A 22,023-nucleotide genomic window follows, 5' to 3' on the forward strand; every position below is an offset into this window, starting at 1 on the left:
CATTAAAAATTAGAGTTGAGCAAGGCACAGATATGGCATAATCATCTTTAGGGTAGACATGAAATAATGGCAAAAGCTTTGTATACACCTGTCACACTAACAACTCTCACAGCTGTTTAATGTGTCCCTGATGCTTTATACCATCTACTCATTTAAGATAATTTTGTAAGTTGTTATATTAACATCATATAGAGTACAGAACATGAGATGATATATTAATGGACTACAATATTCCTGTTATCCCTATTTTGTTTTTAATTGGAGAAAAATTGCTTTACAATGTTGTGCTGGTTTCTGCTGTACAACAATGTAAATCAACTATAAATACACGTATATCCACTCTCATATCCCTTTTTTAAAGCCAAGAAAACTGTAGCAAAGACAGGAGAATCGACTGGACTAAATGATGCAGGAAATTGAGGGAGAACTAAAGAGATGCCCAGGTAACAAATATACTGGTCACCTGGGAAGACAAAAGTAACCCGCAAAGAATGTAGCAAGATTGTCGTATTCAAACAGTTTAACTGGTAAAACTCTTTTAAGCTTATCATTCTTATTATTATCATTGTTACACTTAAACTTTTATTGACAACCCTAAGGACCAGTAGTATCCTACCATTGTGCAGAATACTGGGTGGGAATAAGAAATGGAGACATGCTCCTGCTCTGGGGAGTCAATTCCTCTCCATTTAAGGGACTCTCTGAAGGTCTGGATGGAGGATGTGTGTGGGGGAGGGGAGTTTAAAATGAAAAGAAAGACTTTGATCTTGTAAACTACAGACTATAAGAAATTCTTAAAGTAATAAAAGTTGAAATATGGGAAATGTATAAATTGGTGGGATCTTTGTTGATCAGTTTTTATAAACGAACCCTGACTTGTTACTGCAGGAACTTGGATATGCCTCAATAACATTATTATCTGTACAGCACATTGACATTTGATTTTGAAGATCTTCTTAGAAAATCATACTATTTGATGACAGGCAACATACCTATTTCCAGTAATTAACCCTCTGTTCAAATCTCAGCCAAAGTACGTCCATGGCGGTGAATAAAAGATATGGTGGGTGTGCATGAGATAGTTCAGCCTATTTCAGATGGTGAAATATCAAAGTTTTGGCTTAGCTTCTGGTTCAAAATGGCAGAATAGAAGGACATGCACTCATCTCCTCCTGTGAGAGCACTGAACTCGCAGCTAGCTGTTGAAAACCATCCACAGGAGGACTCTGGAGCCCACCCAAGAAAGATTCCCCACGTCCAAAGACAAAGAAGAAACTGTAACGAGACGAAGGAGGCGCTCAATCACAATAAAAATAAGTCCCATACCTGCCAGATGGGAAACTGACAAACGGGAAAGCAATAATACCAAAACAGTCCTCCCACTGTTGTGAATGCTCTGAGCCTTATGCCATGCTTCCAAGCCTGCAGATCTGGCAAAGGGACTGGGTATCCCCAAGGAATCTGACTCTGAAGGCCAGTGGGATTTAATTACAGGACTTCCACAGGACTGTTGGAAAAAGACTCCACTCTCAAAGGGGACAAACCGAATCTTGAGTGCACCATGACCCAGTGGAAAGGAGCAGGGACCCCACAGGACACCAAAGCAGACCTACATGCTAAAGGAGGAGTCTCCTGTGGAGGTGGGTCAGCAGGGGCTTCCTGTGGGGACAAGGGCACTGGCAGCAGCCATCCTGGAAGGCGCCCCTCGGCGTGAGTCCCCTTGGAGGCTGCAGAAAACCAAACACTTCATTCATTAATAAAGTTTCTTACTTTGTAGTACAAGAAGGACAAAAATTGGCTTCTGAACTCTTTGGGTTTTGGTCTTTCAGTAGCAATGCAGAGGCTCCAGGAGGTGACATGACCAGCAAGTATGGACAAGGGACTTTGTGGAAAAGAGAACTAGGATCCAACCCGGGACAGCCCAGGACTGGAGAGCAGAACCATACATTTCACAGCCCCTGCTCTTTGCTTCCTGCCTCTTCGTGTATTTGATTATCTGCATTGATATGAGATTTCTATTCTTTCCCTATTATTCATGTTTGTCTTAGATCAAAGCATTTTCTACTAATCTTACTTTCTCAAAGAGTTTCTTGCAAACTCATAGAAATGCTTTTAGAAGTATGAAACCCAGAAATTGGAATTCTCTTCAGCATACAGCAAAGAAAAGTCCTCACACTGAAAGCACTCTGAAACTAGCACCCAAGATGAAAAGAAAATACCTTTGTCAGCACCTTTCCATGCTGCCCTCCAGGCGCTGTCTCAGGGCGGCTGTCCTGTCTCCTCCCTGAGGGCAGCCACGCCGTGCTTCTCACGGTCCTGATGATTTCTGCCAGGAGCGCGTGATGCCTCTTGTGTGATATGGACTCATTGAACTCAAACAGTAATTGTATGAAAATGACACTCATGTCCCCATATTAAAGATGAAGAAGCTGACCTGCAGAGCTGATCTCCTGGGTTCCCTTATCCCACTGCCCTCTTGTGCTGTTAACACATGGCCATTCCATCAGATTCCTTTGGGGCATTCCCTCCCTTTTAAGACTGAGGTCATGGGGCTCCATTTTAAGTCCTTTTCTCATCTGTACTCTTGTCCTATTTGTCCTGTTATGCCTCACGCTTTATGAAATTGCTTGTAAATTGCCATCTCCAATATCCATTGAACATTTGCACTGAAATGTCTACTATAAGCAGTTACCTTTTGTTTTTACATCCTCTCACAGCTTGATCCACCTTCTACCTGAGGAATTCCATTTTTCTCCCTTTCATTGTAGCATTCAAGCTGATAGTCATTTCTACTACTAATTATACTATTTTAAAAACAGTTAACATTTTATTTTAAATTAACTCATTATTGTTTTAGGTTACTTTCCATTAAAAAAAAATCAAAGTTACAAAAATGATTGGATTAATTATGTTCATGTCTATGTCATGAGAGCAACACACAACCTGGCTAGAGATAGTATATATTTACTTGTAATGTGCAAATCACAAAGATGGGTGAAGGAATTGTAAAATGCAACCCTTAATAAAGTTGCACATTCAGTTTTGATGTTTCTTTTTTAAAGAAAAACACAGGAAGTTTTTTATAGTAAGATTTAATAAATAAATATATAATATATATATATACAAAATATATTTTTCCCTTACATACATACATAATACTATGAACAAAATAGTTTAATTCTTTATATATAGATAAATATTAAATTAGATAAATAAATGTCCAAGTAGATAAATAAGTAGATGGATCATCTTGAGTATCTGCGACAGGGTAGTGCCTGTAGAGTAGATCATGATGTCGCTTAATATACCTGAAATCATTTGACAAATTGATTCAATTCAATGCATGATGACAGCAGAAATGAGTCTTCCACGTGGCAGCGCAGGAGGAAGTGTGGTCTGTTGGTCCATGAGAATCATTTCCGTGTTGAACCAGGTGTGTGTCAGTCCTTGCTCCTGAATCTCTCCTGCAAGTTTGTTGAGGAAGAGAAGGCTCTCATGACTTCTGCTCTGACAACCTCCCAGGCACAAGGGCTGTGTCTCTTCTCTTGCAGATAGAGAGTGACTCTGTGGAAGTATTTCCTCACAGCCAGGCTGGAGTCCTCCTTGAGCAGGGGAGCCCCTCGCAGCCCCTCCTCCTGCCTGAGACAGGCTTGCAGGTCAGTGAGCTGCTGATCCAGTGTGGTGCGGAGCTTGTCCAGGAGGCTCTGGTCCCACGCGGTGGCCAAGCCCTCTGTGCTAAAGAGCTGGAAGGTGTGCTGGGTCACCTCGTGGAGCACAGAGATGGCCTGAACCTTCTGCAACTGGCTGCCACCCAGCGCCTCCTGGGGGAATGCGAAGTCATTTCTGTCTTGCAGGCAGGAGAAAGGGGAGACACTCTTCAGTTGTCGCAGGAGCATCAGGACCCTCCTGTTGGCCAGGCTGTGGGCGTGAGGCAGGTGGCAGCCCAGAGAGCAGATGGCGTTGCAGCTGAGCAGCAGCAGGGCCAGGAGTAAGGACCAGGCTGCGGCCATCAGGGACCTTGCAGATGCTTCTGGCCTGGGGCGGTGGGTGAATCTGTGAACCTACTTTCTGGTTCCCTGAAGCCCTTCCTTCAGGCCTGGGGCTTAAACAGGAGCCCATGGTTTCCATTTTCTGAAAGTTCCCTCTTACTTTCTACTTTTGTTTTTGCTTTTCAATTTGCACTCTCCAAATGGGTTAGGATAGTGTTTCCCAAACATTCTTTTCATTATTGCCTTCCATTCCCCTAATGACAAAGTCTTCTGAGATTTTTTTTCTTAATTACCCCACCATGAAATTTTGACAACACAGTTATTCTGTAGATCCATCTTTGTACTCCATGCATATCTTTATACATAGGAAAAAAAATGCAAAACTCCTTGTTGTATTCACCCTAGGGTTAACAATGCCATAAAATGAAAGGTGTACATTAAATGTAAAAGCTGATGAATTTTATTTAACGTTATGAATGAGTTTGCAGAATGACTTGTAATGGAGAATATTTACTTATATAAATAGTAATAAACCAAATTACATATTCATATGAAATTCATATAAAAATATATAATAATACCACAATATGGATAGACTTAAAAATCTTTCAAAAGTCAAAATCATTGAAAATCTTAGGTTATTTTTCTTCATATTTATTTTGAAGTACTTTAACTTTGTTTCCTTTCAGAAATCAATTTTTAATTCCCTGTCTGCTGAATATTCATCTCAATTTTATAACATTGCTTTCTGTTTAGCTGTTGACATTCTTACGGATGTTCTTAACAACCTTGAGAGGAATAAATAATAAAATACCATGATACCAATCCAATGGTGGAGAGTGAAGAGGAACTAACGAGCCTCTTGATGAGGGTGAAAGAGGAGACTGAAAAAGCTGGCATAACACTCAACATCAAAACACCTAGGCTTCTGACATCTATGGCAAATAGATGGCGAAAGAGTGGAAACCGTGACAAATTTTCTTTTCTTGGTCTACAAAATCACTGTGGACATTGACTGCAGCTACAAAATTAAAAGACAGTTGCTCCTTGGAAGAAAAGCTATGACAGAACTAGACAGCATGTGAAAAAGAGTAAACAAAACTTTGACAACAAACGTCAGTATAGTCAAAGCTATGGTATTTCCAATGGTCTTGTATGGATGTGAGAGGTGGACCATAAAGAAGGCTGAGTGCAGTAGAATCAATGCTTTCAAATTATGGTGCTGGAGAAGACTCTTGAGAGTCCCTTGGATAGCAAGGAGATCAAACCAGTCAAGAAATCAACCCTGAAAATCATTGGAAGGATTGATAACGAAGCTGAAGCTCCAATAAGCAAGTAAACGTTAGTTGCTTAGTTGTGTCTGATCTTTGTGACCCCATGGACCGTAGCCAGCCAGTTGCTTTTCTGTCCATGGAATTCTCTAGGCAAGAATACTGGAGTAGGTTGCCATTCCTTTTTCTGGCGATCTTCCTGACCCAGGGATCAAACCCGAGTCTCCCCCACTTGCAGGTACATTCTTTACCATCTGAGCTACCAGGGAAGCCCTGTACTTTGGCTATCTGATGTGCAGAGCCAGCTCATTGGAAAAGACCCTGATGCTGGGGAAGATTGAGGGCAGGAGGAGAAGAGGGCGATAGAGGAGGAAATGGTTGGATGGCATTACCAATTCAGTGGTTATGAATATGAGCAAACTCCAGCAGATAGTGAAGGACAGGGAATCTTGGCATGCTGCTGTCCATGGGGTCTCAAAGAGTCAGACAGGATTGAGCACAGGATTTAGCAACTCAAAAATAGCAATAAAATATCCTTCCCTTGAGCCCTGGACAGCGTGCTTCTCCAGACAGCTATAGGAGGGCCAAAGAGCTCTTTCTCTTGGGTTCCCTTGGGACGTCCACTTTGGAGAGTTTGCAGTTCTGGGCTCTGCAGACCATCAGAGCACAGCATCCTCAGTGAGTCTTTTGATCCTGATTTACTATTGGGAGAAACTCTTTGTTTTCACTCTTGTTTTCAGCTGAGAACTGAAGAGGGAGCCTTGTAGCCCTGCCAGCGACAGTATTCTCTGGTTGGAAGCTCAGAACCTTGCATTTTCCAAGCCTTCCCTAGAGCTTTGTGGTTTATTTTCCAGGAAGGATTCCACTTACTGAAGGGCTTCAGGCAAGGAGTCAGCGAGTCGGGGTCGATTTTACCGATTTGGGTCTCTTCTGGCGCCATCCAGCCACAGCTCAGAGACTGGGAACCTGGTGGTGGTGATGGGACCCCTGGAAGGTGTCCAGGATGTCCTGGGAGTGAGTCAGAGCACGGCCTCCACCAGCGCCAAGGACCGGGAGCTGTTACTTCCTGCCTTCAGAATAGTTATCCCTTTACAGATTAAACTAAAAAAAAAAAATATTTCCTGGCCTATTCATGGATCATAAGAAAAAAAAATTTAGAACATGAAACCAACAGATTTCTTCTTGAACAAGTTGGCAGGAAAACTCAGGAATTAAGGGGAAATATTTGAATTCTCAAGATACTGAAATTTACTGACTTTCACCAAAACATGAAGTTAAGCAAATTGGTTAATTTCACTGCCCCCTCTCTGACTGGTTACTGATTAAAGGAATGGTTCATGCAAATATTTGGATCCAGCCATGGATAGGGAACAATTGGCTGAACGGTTAAATGATTTTTTAAATATCCAAGTGTTTTTCAAAATATATTAAAATAAAAATTATTTTAGGTATGTTTTCCCCATTATCGCTTGCGAAGAACCAGAAGGCAGGACATTTTTCCCTGTTGCCTCATTTCTCTTGCTGTTTCCTTTCATCAGTGCTCTTAATGTCCTTTAGATGTCCTCCAGGTGGGCCATCATTCTTCTCTCTCTGATTCAGACTCTATGGTTTTTACTTGTGAGTGCAGATTATCCGTTTTCTTTCTGAAGAAGGGGATTGAGAATAATTGCACATGACAATTTCTTCTCTGTCATGTATGCTTTGAACATGAAATATTTCCATACAAGCTCAACTAGTGGACTGCCGGAGCTAAATGTGCCATGCCCTGTGTCTTGGTTCAGGCTGCTCTAACAAGGTCCCAGCATCTGGTGGCTCATCAGTGGCAGAACTTTGTCACAATCCTGGGGGCTGCAAGTGTGAGATCAGGGTGCCAGCAGGGTGGAATTCTGGTGAGAACCCTCTTCTGGGTTGCAGACTGCCAGCGTCTCTCTATGTCCTCACATGGTGGAGAGCAGAGACGAAGCAAAGAGTCTTGTGAGCCTCATGAAGACAGTAATCCTGTGCATGAGGAATCCCCCCTCATAATCTCCTCTAACCCTAATGATTTCTCTAATATCCCACCTCCCGATATGATCACATGGTGGGGGAACGCACACACATTCAACCTGTAACATGGTAACAAGAAGATACCCAGGCATTGTGTTTACTGCAGATTCATTAGACTATGTTTCATTCTTGATATTTGTTTGAGGAGAACACATTCCTTGATGCTGTCATCCCTCATTACGGCTCATTCATCCTGAATTGATTACTAATTAAATGTTACAATGCTACTGTGCACATGATCACCAAGAACTTGCCAAACAAATTCCACAGACTTTCAGTCTTTATAAAAAATGACGTTGACACCAACTACAAATTCCTTAGCCCTTCAAAGGGACACTTAATCCTTCCAACATAGTTGAACCTGAGTTGTAAATATTCTCATTTCCAGGAGCCACCTGCTAAGACTTGATTTGAATAAAACAATCTAAAGAGAAAATGGCAAGTCCAGGTTTTAAAACCTATCATGTCAAATTCCGTATTCCACCTCCCTATCCATTCCATAAACACCTGTGCAAATTGTCTGTACTGAAGCATCGCTTATTTTCCTATTTCACTAACACACTTTGTTAGTGCCTTTGTTTTCCATACCTTGCTGTTACAGTACTCTATATTTTCATTAGTTTATCGTCTACCTCCAAATTTCTAGATGAATTGAGCAACTGACAAAGAATCCTGATTATTTTATGTAATAAGCAAAATGAAATTCTCAACTGGTAATTCTTCCTGAGAGTCTAAATGTGACTGACAAAATTAATATTTCTAATAAGTATACAAGAATCATATTTAGCAGTCCAAGATGATTCATACAGATTGCTCAGTTAACCGTCACCACAAATTTGAGATGCATGATAGATAAGACCCTTGAGAATAAGAGACTGAATTACAAACATTTCAGTGAGTCTCTGTAGGAAACAGGCTTCCCTGGTGGGAAAGAATCTCCCAGTGGATTAAAGAATCCATGTGTCCATGCAGGACAGGGGTGTTAGATCCCTGGATTGGGAAGGTCCTCTGGAGGAGGAAATGGCAAGGCACTCCAGTATTGTCTGGGAAATCCCATACAAGAAGCCTGGCAGGCTACAGACCATGGGGTCACAAAGAGTCGAATAAGACTTAGCAACTCAACAATGAGAACTGTAGAAAACACCAAGCTGACAGAGCTCTTGTGGATTTAGGTTAAAAACACTTAATGCTGCCAAGTAAAGTGAAGTGAAGTCACTCAGTCGTGTCCCACTCTTTGTGACCCCATGGACGGTAACCTATCAGGCTCCGCAGTCCATGGGATTTTCCAGGCAAGAATACTGGAGTGGGGTGCCACTTGCTTCTCCAGGGGATCTTCCCAACCCAGGGATCGAACCCGGGTCTCCTGCATTGCAGAGAGATGCTTTACCCTCTGAGCCACTAGGGAAGCCCCTGATGCTACCAAATACATGAATATGGGAAATGACTGGAAGAATAGAAGACGACATATGCTAAGGGGTGAAACGTTAGGGATGGAGCAGAGCATCCCAGTTGCCATCAGCAGGGAGACCAGAGTTTCAGAAATTCAGCACTTCATCTGGGTCTCAGCGAAACAGCTCAGGTCCTGCACTAAGCTAAGTCCTCCAAGCTCCCTTCGCTGTGCCCCAGCGGCCGGGATGTGCGCCGGAACTCTCAGTAATGGACCGGACTCGCCTCCAGGTCCAGCGCCGCGAACTCCTGCGCAGGATCCAGGGGAGAACCGAGGAGTCCCCGTCAAGAGCCTTGACCCCGGCGAGGCGCCACCATAGCCCGGGGAGCCCCTGGGGCCTCGGGAGCAGTGAGGAAGCTTCCCTTTCGGTCCCACCGCCCAGGGGAGCTTTAATGCTACTTTGCTCAGATCCTCAGATTTCTGCACCTGCCCTCATGTCCACCCTCCCCTTCCCAGGAGGAGATTTTGGCCAGAGCGGTTTACACTGGTGCCCTTTATGCTGCGATTGATGGCTGGTAAGCAGAGCATGTTGTATTGAACATGAGCATGAAGTATTTTGAAATTCAGGATTGTTTCTGTGGAGAAAGACTAATTCTTTCAGGGATTCAGGGAATGGGAAAGGCACGAGAAGTCTGTCCAGGAATCTAGGAGATATTCGGACCCTCCAGTGGGAAGACTTGGGGACAAGACTGAGACTGAAAAGTATTTCATTTAATATTAATATAAATGGTTAATTTCCCTTGCAGTCTTAATTGGTTAAAAAAGATTTCAAAATGTATAGTGAAAGTCGTTCAGTCACGTCTGACTCTTTGTGACCCCATGGATTATACAGTCCATGGAATTCTCCAGGCCCGAATACTAGAGTGGGTAGGCATTCCGTTCTCCAGGGGATCTTCCCCACCCAGGGATGGAGCCCAGGCCTCCCGCACTGCAGGCAGGTTCTTTACCAGATGAGCTATTAGGGCAGCCCCAAAACACTGGAGTGGGGAGCCTAGTCCTTCTCCAGGGAATCTTCCTGACCCAGTCATCGACCCGGGGACGCCTGCATTGCAGGTGGACTCTTACAATTTGTAAGTAATTATGAGCAACTTAGACTTTATAAGTCTTAAATATCAAGTTAAGACATTTTCTTTAAGACCAAACAAAATTTTAAGTTCTTGGCTTCAGTGGAAATAAAATCATCAGTAATGTTTGCAAAATTGCTTCCTAGTTTATCTGACTTCATTGCGTGAATGCCGTATTTCACTAACAATGCCAAAGAATGCTAAAACTACAGCACAGTTGCACGTATCTCACAGGCTAGTAAAGTAGTGCTCAAAATTCTCCAAGCCAGGCTTCAGCAATATGTGAACCGTGAACTTCCAGTGTTGAAGCTGGTTTTAGAAAAGGTAGAGGAACCAACGGTCAAATTGCCAACATCTGCCGGATCATTGAAAAAGAAGAGAATTCCAGAAAAACACCTATTTCTGCTTTATCGACTATGCCAAAGCCTTTGACTGTGTGGATCACAATAAACTGTGGAAAATCCTACAAGAGATGGGCATACCAGACCACCTGACCTGCCTCTTGAGAAACCTGTATGCAGGTCAGGAAGCAACAGTTAGAACTGGACATGGAACAACAGACTGGTTCCAAATAGGAAAAGGAGTACGTCAAGGCTGTATACTGTCACCCTGCTTATTTAACTTATACTCAGAGTACATCATGAGAAATGCTGGGCTGGAAGAAGCACAAGCTGGAAGCAAGATTGTGGAGAGAAATATCAATAACCTCAGACATGCAGATGATACCACCCTTATGGCAGAAAGTGAAGAAGAACTAAGAGCCTCTTGAAAGTGAAAGAGGAGAGTTAAAAGTTGGCTTAAAGCTCAACATTCAGGAAACGAAGATCATGCCATCTGGTCCCATCACTTCATGGGAAAAGATGGGGAAACAGTGGAAACAGTGTCAGACTTTATTTTTGGGGGCTCCAAAATCACTGGAGATGGTGATTTCAGCCATGAAATTAAAAGAAGCATACTCCTTGGAAGGAAAGTTGTGATTGACCTAGACAGCATATTAAAAAGTAGAGATGTTACTTTGTCAACAAAGGTCCATCTAGTCAAGGCTATCGTTTCTCCAGTGGTCATGTATGGATGTAAGAGCTGGACTATAAAGAAAGCTGAGCGCCGAAGAATTGATGCTTTTGAACTCTGGTGTTGGAGAAGACTCTTGAGAGTCCCTTGGACTAAAAGGAGAGCCAATCAGTCCATCCTAAAGGAGATCAGCCCTAGGTGTTCACTGAAGGACTGATGTTGAAGCTGAAACTCCAATACTTTGCCCACCTGATGGGAAAAGCTGACTCATTTGAAAGGACCCTGATGCTGGGAAAGACTGAGGGCAGGAGGAGAAGGGGACGACAGAGGATGAGATGGTTGGATGGCATCACCAACTCAATGGACATGAGTTTGGGTGGACTCTGGGAGTTGGTGATCGATAGGGAGGCCTGACGTTCTGCAGTTCATAGGGTTGCAAAGAGTCAGAGATGACTGAGTAACTGAACTGAGCTGAGCTGATGACCCAGTAACTGTCATAAATATTTAATTTCAGTTTACAAAATCCCTTTTTCTCTCATTTCTTTCAACCAAGGGCCTTCCCTTGTGGATCAGACAGTAGAGAATCTGCCTGAAATGCAGATTCCAGATTCCATCCTTGGTTGGGAAGATCCCCTGGAAATGGCAACAGACTCCAGTAGTCTTGCCTGGAGAATCCCATGGACAGAGGAGCCTGGTGGGCTGTAGTCTATGGGGTCCCAAAAGATTCGGACTTGACCTAGCAACTAAACATAGAACAGTAAAAAATTCAAGAAGTTCACCTTGATAATATTTAATAAATAAAACAAATTACAAATGTAATGAAATAAAAATGTGACTGTATTTGTTAAATATTAATACAATGTAAACAAAAATATTTTATATAGAAAAATAAATAGGAGGAGATCAAAGAATAAATATAACAAAATAAATAAGCAAACAAACAATAAAATCAGGGCAGTCTTCACTTCGGGACTGATGCACCTGCAGCCAAGAAAATTTATATATATTCATCTACTACTGACAAAGCATTGGCTGAAGTAATTCAATCAATTTGGTGGGTAAAGTAGAAATCAGAGTCTTCTGAAATGGTCACAGATGAGTGTGCAAAGATGATGGGGCATCTGAATCAGTGAGAGTCATGTCAAGGTGAGTTCACATCTCCATCCATCATTCTTAGCCTTTCTTGCAAGCTGGTTGATGAAGACAAGGATCTCATGATTTCCACTCTGACGGTTTCCCAGGCGCAGTCGCTGTATCCCTTCTCTTTCAGGTAGAAATGGATGCCCTGGAAGTACCTCTTCACGGCCAGGGTGGGGCCCATCCTTCCCAGGGCAGAGTCTTCCTCTCCCGTCAGCTGCCCCAGGCAGGCATCCAGGTCGACAAGCTGGTCCAGGAGTCCATTGCGGAGCTCCTTCAGGAGGGTGGTGTCCCAGGCAGCAGAGGAGCGCTCTGGGTGGAAGAGGTTGAAGCTCTGCTGGAGCATCTCGTGGAGCACAGAGAGGGCCTGGGCCTCCTGGAGCTGGCCGCCCTCCACCATCTCCTGGGGGAAAGCGAAGTCTTTTCTGTCCCGCAGACACAAGTGAGGGGAGAGTCTCGTCATTTGACCCAGGAGCCTGAGGTTCTTCCTGCCAACCAGCACGTGTTTCTGAGACAGGTCACAGCCCAGGGATCCTCCCGGGCCATAGCTGACCAGCACCAGGGCCATGAGTAGAGAGAGCACGAAGGCCATGGGGAAGATGCGGCTGCTGCTGGGCTGGCTGAGACGGTGTCTGGTGGAACCTTGAGGTAGGTTCTCTGATGCCAGGCTTTCTAAGCGAGGCTATTAAATAGGGAACATGGTAGTTTTCATTTTCTAGTCATTTCTATGCACTTTTACTTCCTTTTTTGATTTTCATTTATGTATTCTGAATATGGTCAAAGGAATTGTCATCAGTCTAAACTAGTAATTTTATCTATTTCCCAATAACTTCAAATGTACCCATCCAAATGGATATTTTTCAATCAAATGAGAAAGGTCTTTGTCAGACATCAGAAATGATGTAGGTTTCTAAGTACAAACATTACCACTCTTTCTCCTTCATGTGTAAATGTAGCTCTTCTCTGTTCCATGAACACATTTTTGGCCCTGATCCTAGGCTCAATTTCTGTTTCTTTCTTTACTTAGGAAGGCAGGCTCTGTATTTATCAGGGATTTACCAGGTCACTCTAGCAAATAAACTGTTTGAAACAAAGGATGGGTTTTCTTTAGTGTCTGGTTTAGAGAAGAGGCTGATTATTATGAGTCCAGGAGCTCCCTCATGTTTCTCTTCCTTCTAGAACTCGTCCCTGCAGGTCCATGTGGTTGTGCTTCAGGGAACCACGAAGTCAGGACTATTACAGACATCAGGCTTGCGTTCCACCGTTTTCGTACTGGAGACCTATTGTCCTTTGCTGGCCCAGCCAATACTCCTACCAAGAATTTTGGTTCTTCTCAGATAAAATGGGTGGGGAGACTCTAATTCCAGGATAATTGATTGTATCTCCCTAGGAGCACCTCACTCACACAGGAGAGATCACATAGAGCCACCCCCTGTCCTCTGGAGTGACAGAGTCCCCTTGCTCACCTGCTGGACTCCCTCCCTTAGGGCAGGCTTTTATTGGAAGCTTATGTCACGGAATCTAGTGAGTTACAGCTGTTCATTCAGGCAGTTGATTCCACCAGGCATCTCTGTTCCTCTGAGAATGCAGGGCAGTGAGACCCAGCCTACTTGATCAGGAGAAATAGTCTTCTTTCCTTGACTGTAATTTTTCATTTAAACTTTTTATATTCACTTTGTGACTTATTTTGGGTAGGCTCCGGGAGTTGGTGACGGACAGGGAGTGCTGGCACGCTGCAGTTCATGGGGTTGCAAAGAGTCGGACACCACTGAGCGACTGAACTGAACTGAACTGACTGACTTACTGGACAAGATTTGTCTCATTGCTCCTGTTGCGGTTGTAATTGATGATGATGCGAGAACAACAAAGGGAAGTAAAGAAGCCAGAGGGGCTGCATCTCTATCCCTTTCAAGACGTTAGTTGTTTTGTTTCTCTTTGCAACTTTTCTAGAAAGTAAAATTGCACATTTTTCTGTGTGGGCAATAGAAAACAAGGGTAAGTCTCAATGTCATGAATATGAAAGAAGGGAAGTGGTTTTCCCCTGACCCAGTGACGTGTTCTGAGTTAGCAAACTTCAGTGCAGCACAGCTGGGGACAAGTCTGAGGCAGAGGGAAACGATGAGGCCAATATGAACAACAGGAAGGCTGGGACAGGGCTGCTTCTTACAGAAGCTCAAAGAAGGACAAGTCCTTGATTGTTGACTGCCGTCAGCTTTGGAAGACCAGCCACCTAATTTTTCTTTTCTTGAATCAGCATGTGGTCAGCATAAGGGGAGGAGGAAGAAGTCACACTCACCAGCTCACAAGAGACAGGCAATCAGAGCCCCAGTTGCTCAAACACTAATGCTCTCTGGCAGGGTTGACGAGACCAGCCTTGCTGATCATCTGCGTAGGTGATAAATCTGCCTGGGCAAAGAGAATATGCTTTGAAATAACTAGAATGAAAGGGAATTAAATGATTCCAAAAGAGCCTGATCTTAGTCTAGCTAATAGTAACTATGACATTAAAAATAATAACTGAATTCTATTGATTACTAACCCTCATGATCTCCCTAATATTCCAGCTCTCGGTACTATCACATTGATGGGTTGGGTTTCTGTGGGGTTTTAAAGAATTTTTAAAATATTTATTTTATGTGTTTATTTGGCTGTGGCATGTCTTAGTCGATGTATGCTGGTTCTTGGATCTTGGTTGCTTCATGCAGGATCTTTACTTAAGCCATGGGAAGTCCTGCTAGCCAATCAGAATCTAGTTTCCTGGGGAGAGATCCAGCTCAGGCTCCCTGCTTTGGGAGCATGGAGTCCTGGCCCCTGGACCATCAAGGAAGTCAAGGGGGAGGGTTTCAATACATGAATTTGGGGAACGCACACACATTCAGTCTGTAACACGGTAGCAAGGAGAGACCAAGGTACTGTGTTTATGGCAAGGATTCATTAGGATGTATTTCATTCTTGATATTAGTGAGGAGTAAGAACACGTTCCCTGATGCTGCCCTCACTTTTTATGGCACCTCCATCCTGAACTGATTGCTAATTAAATGTTACAAGACTCCCGTGGACATGATTACCAAGGACCTGCCAGACAAATTTCACAGACTATCAGTGTTTATCAGAAACGACAGTGACAACTACAAACTCCTTAGCCTTTGTGAGGGACTCACGCAATACTTCCAGCATAGTTGAAACTGAGTTAATAGTTTTGTTTCGAAGAGCCTCCTGCTAAGACTTTATCGGAATAAAATAATCTAAGAATGAAATGGCAAATCCAGTTTTCAAAACCTAACATGTCAGATTCCAAACTGCTTATCTAGACTGTGACGCCTGCGCCCGCTGCGTGCACTGAGCCCTCACTTAATTTCCTAGTTTATTTCTAACACAAGATGCACCCTTGTTGTTTCATACCTCGATGTGACAAACCGCTTATTTCCATTAGTTCACATCTACCTCCAAATTCTAGATAAGCTGAGCAATTTACAACGTATCTGATTATTTTGTATAATAAGCAAAATGAAATTATCAACTGGTAGTTATTACCTACAGTCTAAATGTGACTGACAAAATAATAATTCTAATAATTATAAAATAATCATATTTAACTGTCCAAGATGATTCATATAGATTGTGCACTGAATCCTCACCATAAATTGGGGATACATGATGGACAAGATCCTTATGAGTTTTGACTCCAGCAGGAGATTGGGTTAGAAACATTTCAGTGAATCCTCTGTAGAAAACACCAAGCTGATGGCTCTTGTGACTGTAATTAAAAAAAATACTTCATGCTTTTGAGAGGGTAACAGACAGGAAAACTGGGGGTCTCCAAACAGAGGAAACAGGCTGCAAGTGTGAGACATTTTTAATCTCTCTACTCTTGCCTGGAAAATCCCATGGATGGAGGAGCCTGGAAGGCTGCAGTCCATGGGGTCACTAAGTCGGACATGACTGAGCGACTTCACTTTCACTTTTCACTTTCATGCATTGGAGAAGGAAATGGCAATCCACTCCAGTACTCTTGCCTGGAAAATCCCATGGACAGAGAAGCCTGGTAGACTACAGTCCATGGGATCGCAAAGACTCAGACATGACTGAGCGACTTCACTTCTCTATACAGATTTAAAAAAAGGTTTCTCTTAAAATTCTGTGTTGCCATAATGACACCTGGTTCCACCTGAACTTAACTTTTCCCAAACCTTGAGCTAACCAATGCATTTTTCTTATGGAAATGTTTGTCTTAAGCTGTTAATGTACTGTGTATTTACCCTAGACTCTGTGTTTAAGTCAGTTCCACCCAAAGGCTCAGAACCGACTTGACAAACCAGTATGTTATACTCATACCCTGTTCTCCTAATCTGTGTTAATGAAACTGTATGTTTGTTTGGAAATCTGCCTTTCTTCAAGATTCACGTCCATCATTTTGTGGCCGGGATGACTCACCTGGTGCCAATGTTGTCTCAATGCGTGTTGTGGGTGAGGGGCCCGGTGCCATTCTCTGAGTTTTGAGACATTTCCGTTCTCTAATTAGCAGACTGCTAGTAGCTATATAACATCTGGCTGAAGAGTAGCATGGGACACTCTTACGGTCCCCTTCTGATGTCTATGTCAGAAGCTTTCTCTATCTCTTTTATACTTTAATAAAACTTCATTACACAAAAGTGCTGAGCGATCAAGCCTCGTCACTGGCCCTGGATTGAATTCTCCTCCGGAGGCCAAGAATCCTGCTGTCTCGTGGCTCAGCAACAAACTTTTGCTTCCAAATTATATGAATTTGACAAATGACAAAAAGAATAGAAGACGACCTATGCTAACAGATGAAATGTGAGGGATGGAGCAGAGCCTCCCCATTGCCATCAGCAGGGAGATCAGGAGCGCAGAAATTCAGCACTTCACCTGGGCCTCTCTGAAGCAGTTCAGGTCCTGCACTAAACTCCGGAGCCCTCCAAACTCCTTTTGCTGCGCCCCAGCTGCCGGGAGGGGGCGCCCGATCTCTCAGTAACTGACAGACCCGCACCGCCCACCCAGCGGGACCCGCCTGCAGGGCTGCCCCCTGGGGCATCAGATCCACGGAGAGAACTCGCGTGTGGCCGTGGGCAGGAGCCGCGACCGGAGCGAGGCGCCGCCGGGGCCCAGGGAGAGCTTGGGGCCGCGGGAACAGAGAGGAAACTTGCTTTTCGGGCCCACTGCCCAGGCGAGCTTTGCGCCGCGTCGCTCAGAGCCTTTGATTTCTGCACCTCCAAATTCTAGATAAGCTACCATTGCGTCCATCCTCCCCTTCCTGGGAGAAGATTTTAGCCAGAGCGGTTCACACCGGTGCCCTTGAATGCCGCGATTGACGGCTGGAAATCACAGCATGCTGTGGTATGTTTTCAGATTCAGGGTTGTTCTGGAGTGAGTGGAAGTCGTTCAGTCGTGTCTGACTCTTTGCGACCCCATGGACTATACAGTCCATGGAATTCTCCAGGCCAGAATACTGAAGTGGGTAGCCTTTCCCTTCTCCAGGAGATCTTCCCAATTCAGGGACTGAACCCAGGTCCCCTCATTGCTGGCAGATCTTGACCAGCCGAGCCACAAGGGAAGCCCTTGTTTATGGGGCAAAGGAGTAATTCCAGGAAAGGGGAAAGGTATCTACAATCTGGATGGGAATCTACTAGATACTGGGACCCTCCAGTGGGAAGACTTGGGGACAAAACTGAGACTTCAAAAGAAGCTCCTTAGTACAGGGAAAATTATTTCATTGAACACTAATAGAAACGGTTAATTTCTCCTGTCATGTTCATTGGTTGGAAAATGTTTTAAAATGTATAAGTCTTCAGCTCACATCAAATTCAAATATTTTCTTTATGCCACAACAATACTTTAAGTTCCTGGCTTTAATGGAAGCAAAATCATCAATAATGTTTTCAATATTACTTTTTTGTATCTCTCTTCATCTGAGCGAAAGCCATGTTTGACAAACTTATGAACCAGTAACTATTTTGAATAACTCATTTCAATTTACAAAATCCTTTTTTCCTCTCATTTCTTTTAACCAAAGTTCATCTATTAAGCATTTTTTTTTAGTCAGTTTTTCATTGGAGAGTTTCATGTACTTTTTCAAAATGTCTTCTCATGTGGATAGGTTCTTTAAAAGTTGCAATTAAAATGCTTTTGATTTCAGCATAATGTGTACTCAGTAGACACCAACTGTGAAATAGGCAGTTGGATATATAATTCCAGCATGCGTCTTTGGAAGACATCATCATCAGGATAGATTTTTAAAGGCCTGAAAACTAGAGCAGGTCATGACCTAGTTCATCAGTTTGGACAGAAGACAGTTCTGGGCTTTGAACACAGGAAAACCACAAACTCCTTGGTCACAAATGACATTCAGACTGGATACCAGCCAGTTGGTAGGAGTGCAGTGTGAGTGTGCAGCCTGGGATCTGGTTGAGGACCTTGCAATCTGTGTGTCTTCTAGCTGGAGATCACGGAGTTTGAACGAAAATGAATCATGAGCTCCTTTACCTGGGTAAAGAGACAGTGCAAGAGCAGTGGGTGCATTCTCTATGGATCAGAAATTCACAGAGGAGGCCTGCACTTCCAGTGGAGATGATGGGGAAAGGCTGTCATCTGTTCTAGCGCAGTGGTCTTAAAACTAACGTCTCAGCTCCACAGCTCTTCTCCTCAATGCTACTCGGTGATGCTGGGGCTCTAGTTCCTTCCAGGACATTTCTCCTTTGGCTGCAGATTGTTTTTCTTTCCCATGCCAGTTCCAAGGGTGAACTAGAAGGCTGGAAGGAATTTTCTGTTTTCCTGACTGGAGTATGACTGATAACAACCGCCATCAATTAGGAAAAGGAAAACTAATGGTAGCTGCTAGATGCTATGTGTCACCAGTCAGATGGGCAAAAACTAAAAAAGACGATAAGACCCTGTTTTGGGCAAGGTGTGAGAACATATAAGAGCTTCTATGGTCTTGATATGGATTAATGTAGCTATTGTTATCATGGACAGTTGGCAGTATGCATGTGCAAGATTTATGTGTTGACAAATAATATTGAGTTCATGCCCCTTGTTCAGAGAAAGACTCTCACTAGGGTATGGCACCTGCATTCACTTGTAGCAGTCTCTCCTCTAAAGGCACTGATTTCTGAGAAGGAACAGCTCTGGGAGGTGACCCTGCCAGCACCTAGGGACTGGAGTCTTTATGGAAAACAACTAGGATCAAACCCAGGACAGCCCAGGGCTGGAGAGCAGAGCCTCACACTGCATGGCCCTTGCTCTTTTCTTCCTGCCTCTGCCTTGCTGCTGAAAGACGGAAACCCAGCAGAGGGTTGAGAAGGTGATTATAGAAAGAGGTTAAAAAGTAGTACAGGACTACTCATACTAAAGAACAAGAAACATTATTAATGAGTAATGTGTGTGATTCTCTGCAGTCCTAGGAGACCTCTCTGATTTCCCTATTATGCATTTTTATAGTAGATCAAAGCATTTTCTACTAATCCTTCTTTTTCAAAGAATTTCTATGACTTCCTAGAATGCTTCTAGAAGTCTGAAACACAGAAATTGGAATTGTCTCCAGCATTGAGCACAGAAGAGTTCACAAACTAAATTGTGAAACTAGCACCCAAGTTAAATATTTTTACCAAGGACCCAGCATCTTTCCAGTGTTGCCTTTCAGTCACTGCCTCGGGCCAGCTGTCCTGTCTGTTCCCCATGGGCAGCTACTCTGGGACTCACTGTCCTGATCATTTCTGCCAGGCACACTGTTATGCTTCTTGTAATATGGGCCCATTGATCCTAACAGTAACCCTGTGAAAAACTACTGTTATTTTCCACATGTTAAAGAAGAGGATCAGGACAGCATGCGTGCCTGCGTGCATGCTAGGTTGGTGCAGAGGTGTCCAACTCCTGTGACACATGGACAGTAGCCCACCAGGCTCCTCTGTCCATGGGATTTTCAAGAAAGAATACTGGAGGGGGTTGCAATTTCCATCTCCTCAGTGTATGTGATATTTTTCAGGGTCACACTGCTGTTAAATAGCAGAGCTGCAATTCAAAGGTTTTGAAACTTCTAGAACGCTCCCTTCACTTGTGCTCTCTTCCAGTGATTTCCACTCAGAGAAACTTTGAGGCCAGAAACCATTACAGAACAGAGCTCCTGTGTTGGAGGCAGTGAAGATATAGTGTAAGGGAGTGGATTGTTCAGTAAAGCAGGACCGAGGAGAAGGCGGGAGGAAGAGTAACAGGAGTCAGGCTCAGCCAGTCAGCACCACATGTTGGCAACTTTTCTGGAGGAGATGAGTCTTACCCCAGATACTGACACCAACAGTTCTTTGCTGACTGGGTATAAACTAGTTTATCTGTGACTTCAGGACTAATCATTTCCCACAGTTTCAGAACTCCTTTCTACCTTTTTTTTTTTTTTCCCCTTGGAGGGGTGGAATGGAGGGCTGCACTCCGTAGCTTGCAGAATCCATGGCACCTGAGCTCCTATACTGGAAGCGTGGAGTCGAAACCACTGGACTGCAGGGAATTCCAGTAATTCCACCTTTTGACAATCAAGTCCTGAGAAGTAGTAGAACCATTCCATAGTATAAATGGACAAATGCTATTCCACAATAGGTTTATGTAGACAAAAGAAAGATTTAGGTCTTCAGAATGAAGAAACACGTTTTCCCTCATAAGAATTTAATAAAAACAAATTAGAAGATTAAGGAAATGAACATGTTTTCTAAATTTTATTACAATGTAAACAAAAATTTTAAATGAAAATATAAATATGATGAGATAAACTAATAAATGAAAATATGTACATAAAGAAACATATAAATAACATCAGGGCAGTCATCGCTATGCACAGATTTCCATGCAGCTGAATACTTTTTATACCTACTTGCTTATTACTACTGAGAAAGAATTTATTGATTTATTCAATAAATATTTTGGCTAAAGCAGAATTCAGAATCTCTTAAATGACCACAGGTGGGAGTGACGTGGCGTCTTAGTCAGTGAGAGTCATGTCAAGGTGAGTTCAGGTCTCCATCCATCATCTTAACCTTTCTTGCAAGCTGGCTGATGAAGACAAGGATCTCATGATTTCCAGTCTGACGATATCCCAGGCACAGTCGCTGTATCCCTTCTCTTTCAGGTAGACATGGATGCCCTGGAAGTACCTCTTCACAGCCAGGGTGGGGTCTGTCCTTCCCAGGGCAGAGTCTTTCCCTCCCATCACCTGCCCCAGGCAGGCGTCCAGGTGGTCCAGCTGCTGATGGAGTCCAGTGCAGAGCTGCTCCAGGAGGGTGGTGTTCCAGGCAGCAGAGGAGCTCTCTGGGTGGAAGAGGTTGAAGCTCTGCTGGAGCATCTCGTGGAGCACAGAGATGGCCTGGGCCTCCTGGAGCTGGCTGCCCTCCACCATTTCCTGGGGGAAAGCGAAGTCTTTTCTGTCCTGCAGACAGAAGCGAGGGGAGATTCTCATTTGGCCCAGGATCCTGAGGTTCTGGCTGCCAACTAGCATGTGGTTCTGAGACAGATCACAGCCCAGGGATCCTCCCGGGCCATAGCTGACCAGCACCAGGGCCATGAGTAGAGAGAGCACGAAGGCCATGGGGAAGATGCGGCTGCTGCTGGGCTGGCTGAGACGGTGTCTGGGTGAACCTTGAGGTAGGTTCTCTGATGCCATGCTTTCTAAGCGAGACCATTAAATAGGGAACATGATAGTTTTCATTTTCTAATCATTTCTATACAGTTTTACTTCCTAATTTGGTTTTCTGTTATGTATTCTGAATATGGTCAAAGAAATTGTCATCTATTTAAACTACTAATTTTACCTTTTCCCAGTAACTTCAGATGTGCTATCCAAATGGATATCCATCATCAAATGAGAAAGGTCTTTGTCTTATATTAGAATTGAAGTGCATTTGTGATTACACACATCATTGCTCCCTGTTTCTCATGCATAAATGTTCCTCTCCTCTTTTCCAGGAACACACCTGTAGCCCTCATCTTGGGCTCCGTTTCCCCTCTCACTCTGCCTTGGAAGCCAGGCCCCTCAGCCCCGTGGTTTCCATATTTATTTAGGG

General features: G+C 43.6%; 3 protein-coding genes across 3 annotated transcripts; all 3 read right to left on the reverse strand.

The window, feature by feature from the left end:
- Positions 1-3,440: 3,440 nt before the first annotated feature.
- LOC108633160 (interferon alpha-1-like) lies at positions 3,441-4,010 on the reverse strand. The gene has a single exon (XM_018044725.1). It carries the CDS (start codon positions 4,008-4,010, stop codon positions 3,441-3,443), a length of 570 nt encoding a protein of 189 aa, XP_017900214.1.
- Positions 4,011-11,969: 7,959 nt separating this feature from the next.
- On the reverse strand, positions 11,970-12,640 carry LOC102178068 (interferon omega-1-like). Its single transcript, XM_018044726.1, has one exon. The coding sequence runs from the start codon at positions 12,555-12,557 to the stop codon at positions 11,970-11,972; it is 588 nt and encodes a 195-aa protein (XP_017900215.1). The 5' UTR covers positions 12,558-12,640.
- An 8,350-nt stretch (positions 12,641-20,990) lies between these two features.
- LOC108634662 (interferon omega-1-like) lies at positions 20,991-21,623 on the reverse strand. Its single transcript, XM_018044724.1, has one exon. It carries the CDS (start codon positions 21,621-21,623, stop codon positions 20,991-20,993), a length of 633 nt encoding a protein of 210 aa, XP_017900213.1.
- Positions 21,624-22,023: the final 400 nt, after the last annotated feature.

Source organism: Capra hircus, unplaced genomic scaffold, assembly GCF_001704415.2.
Source record: "Capra hircus breed San Clemente unplaced genomic scaffold, ASM170441v1, whole genome shotgun sequence".
NCBI lineage: Eukaryota > Metazoa > Chordata > Mammalia > Artiodactyla > Bovidae > Capra > Capra hircus.

Excerpts from the sequence above, each read along its gene's own strand:
- LOC108633160 (XM_018044725.1), bottom strand. The coding sequence starts at position 4,010 with ATGGCCGCAGCCTGGTCCTTACTCCTGGCCCTGCTGCTGCTCAGCTGC.
- LOC102178068 (XM_018044726.1), bottom strand. The coding sequence starts at position 12,557 with ATGGCCTTCGTGCTCTCTCTACTCATGGCCCTGGTGCTGGTCAGCTAT.
- LOC108634662 (XM_018044724.1), bottom strand. The coding sequence starts at position 21,623 with ATGGCATCAGAGAACCTACCTCAAGGTTCACCCAGACACCGTCTCAGC.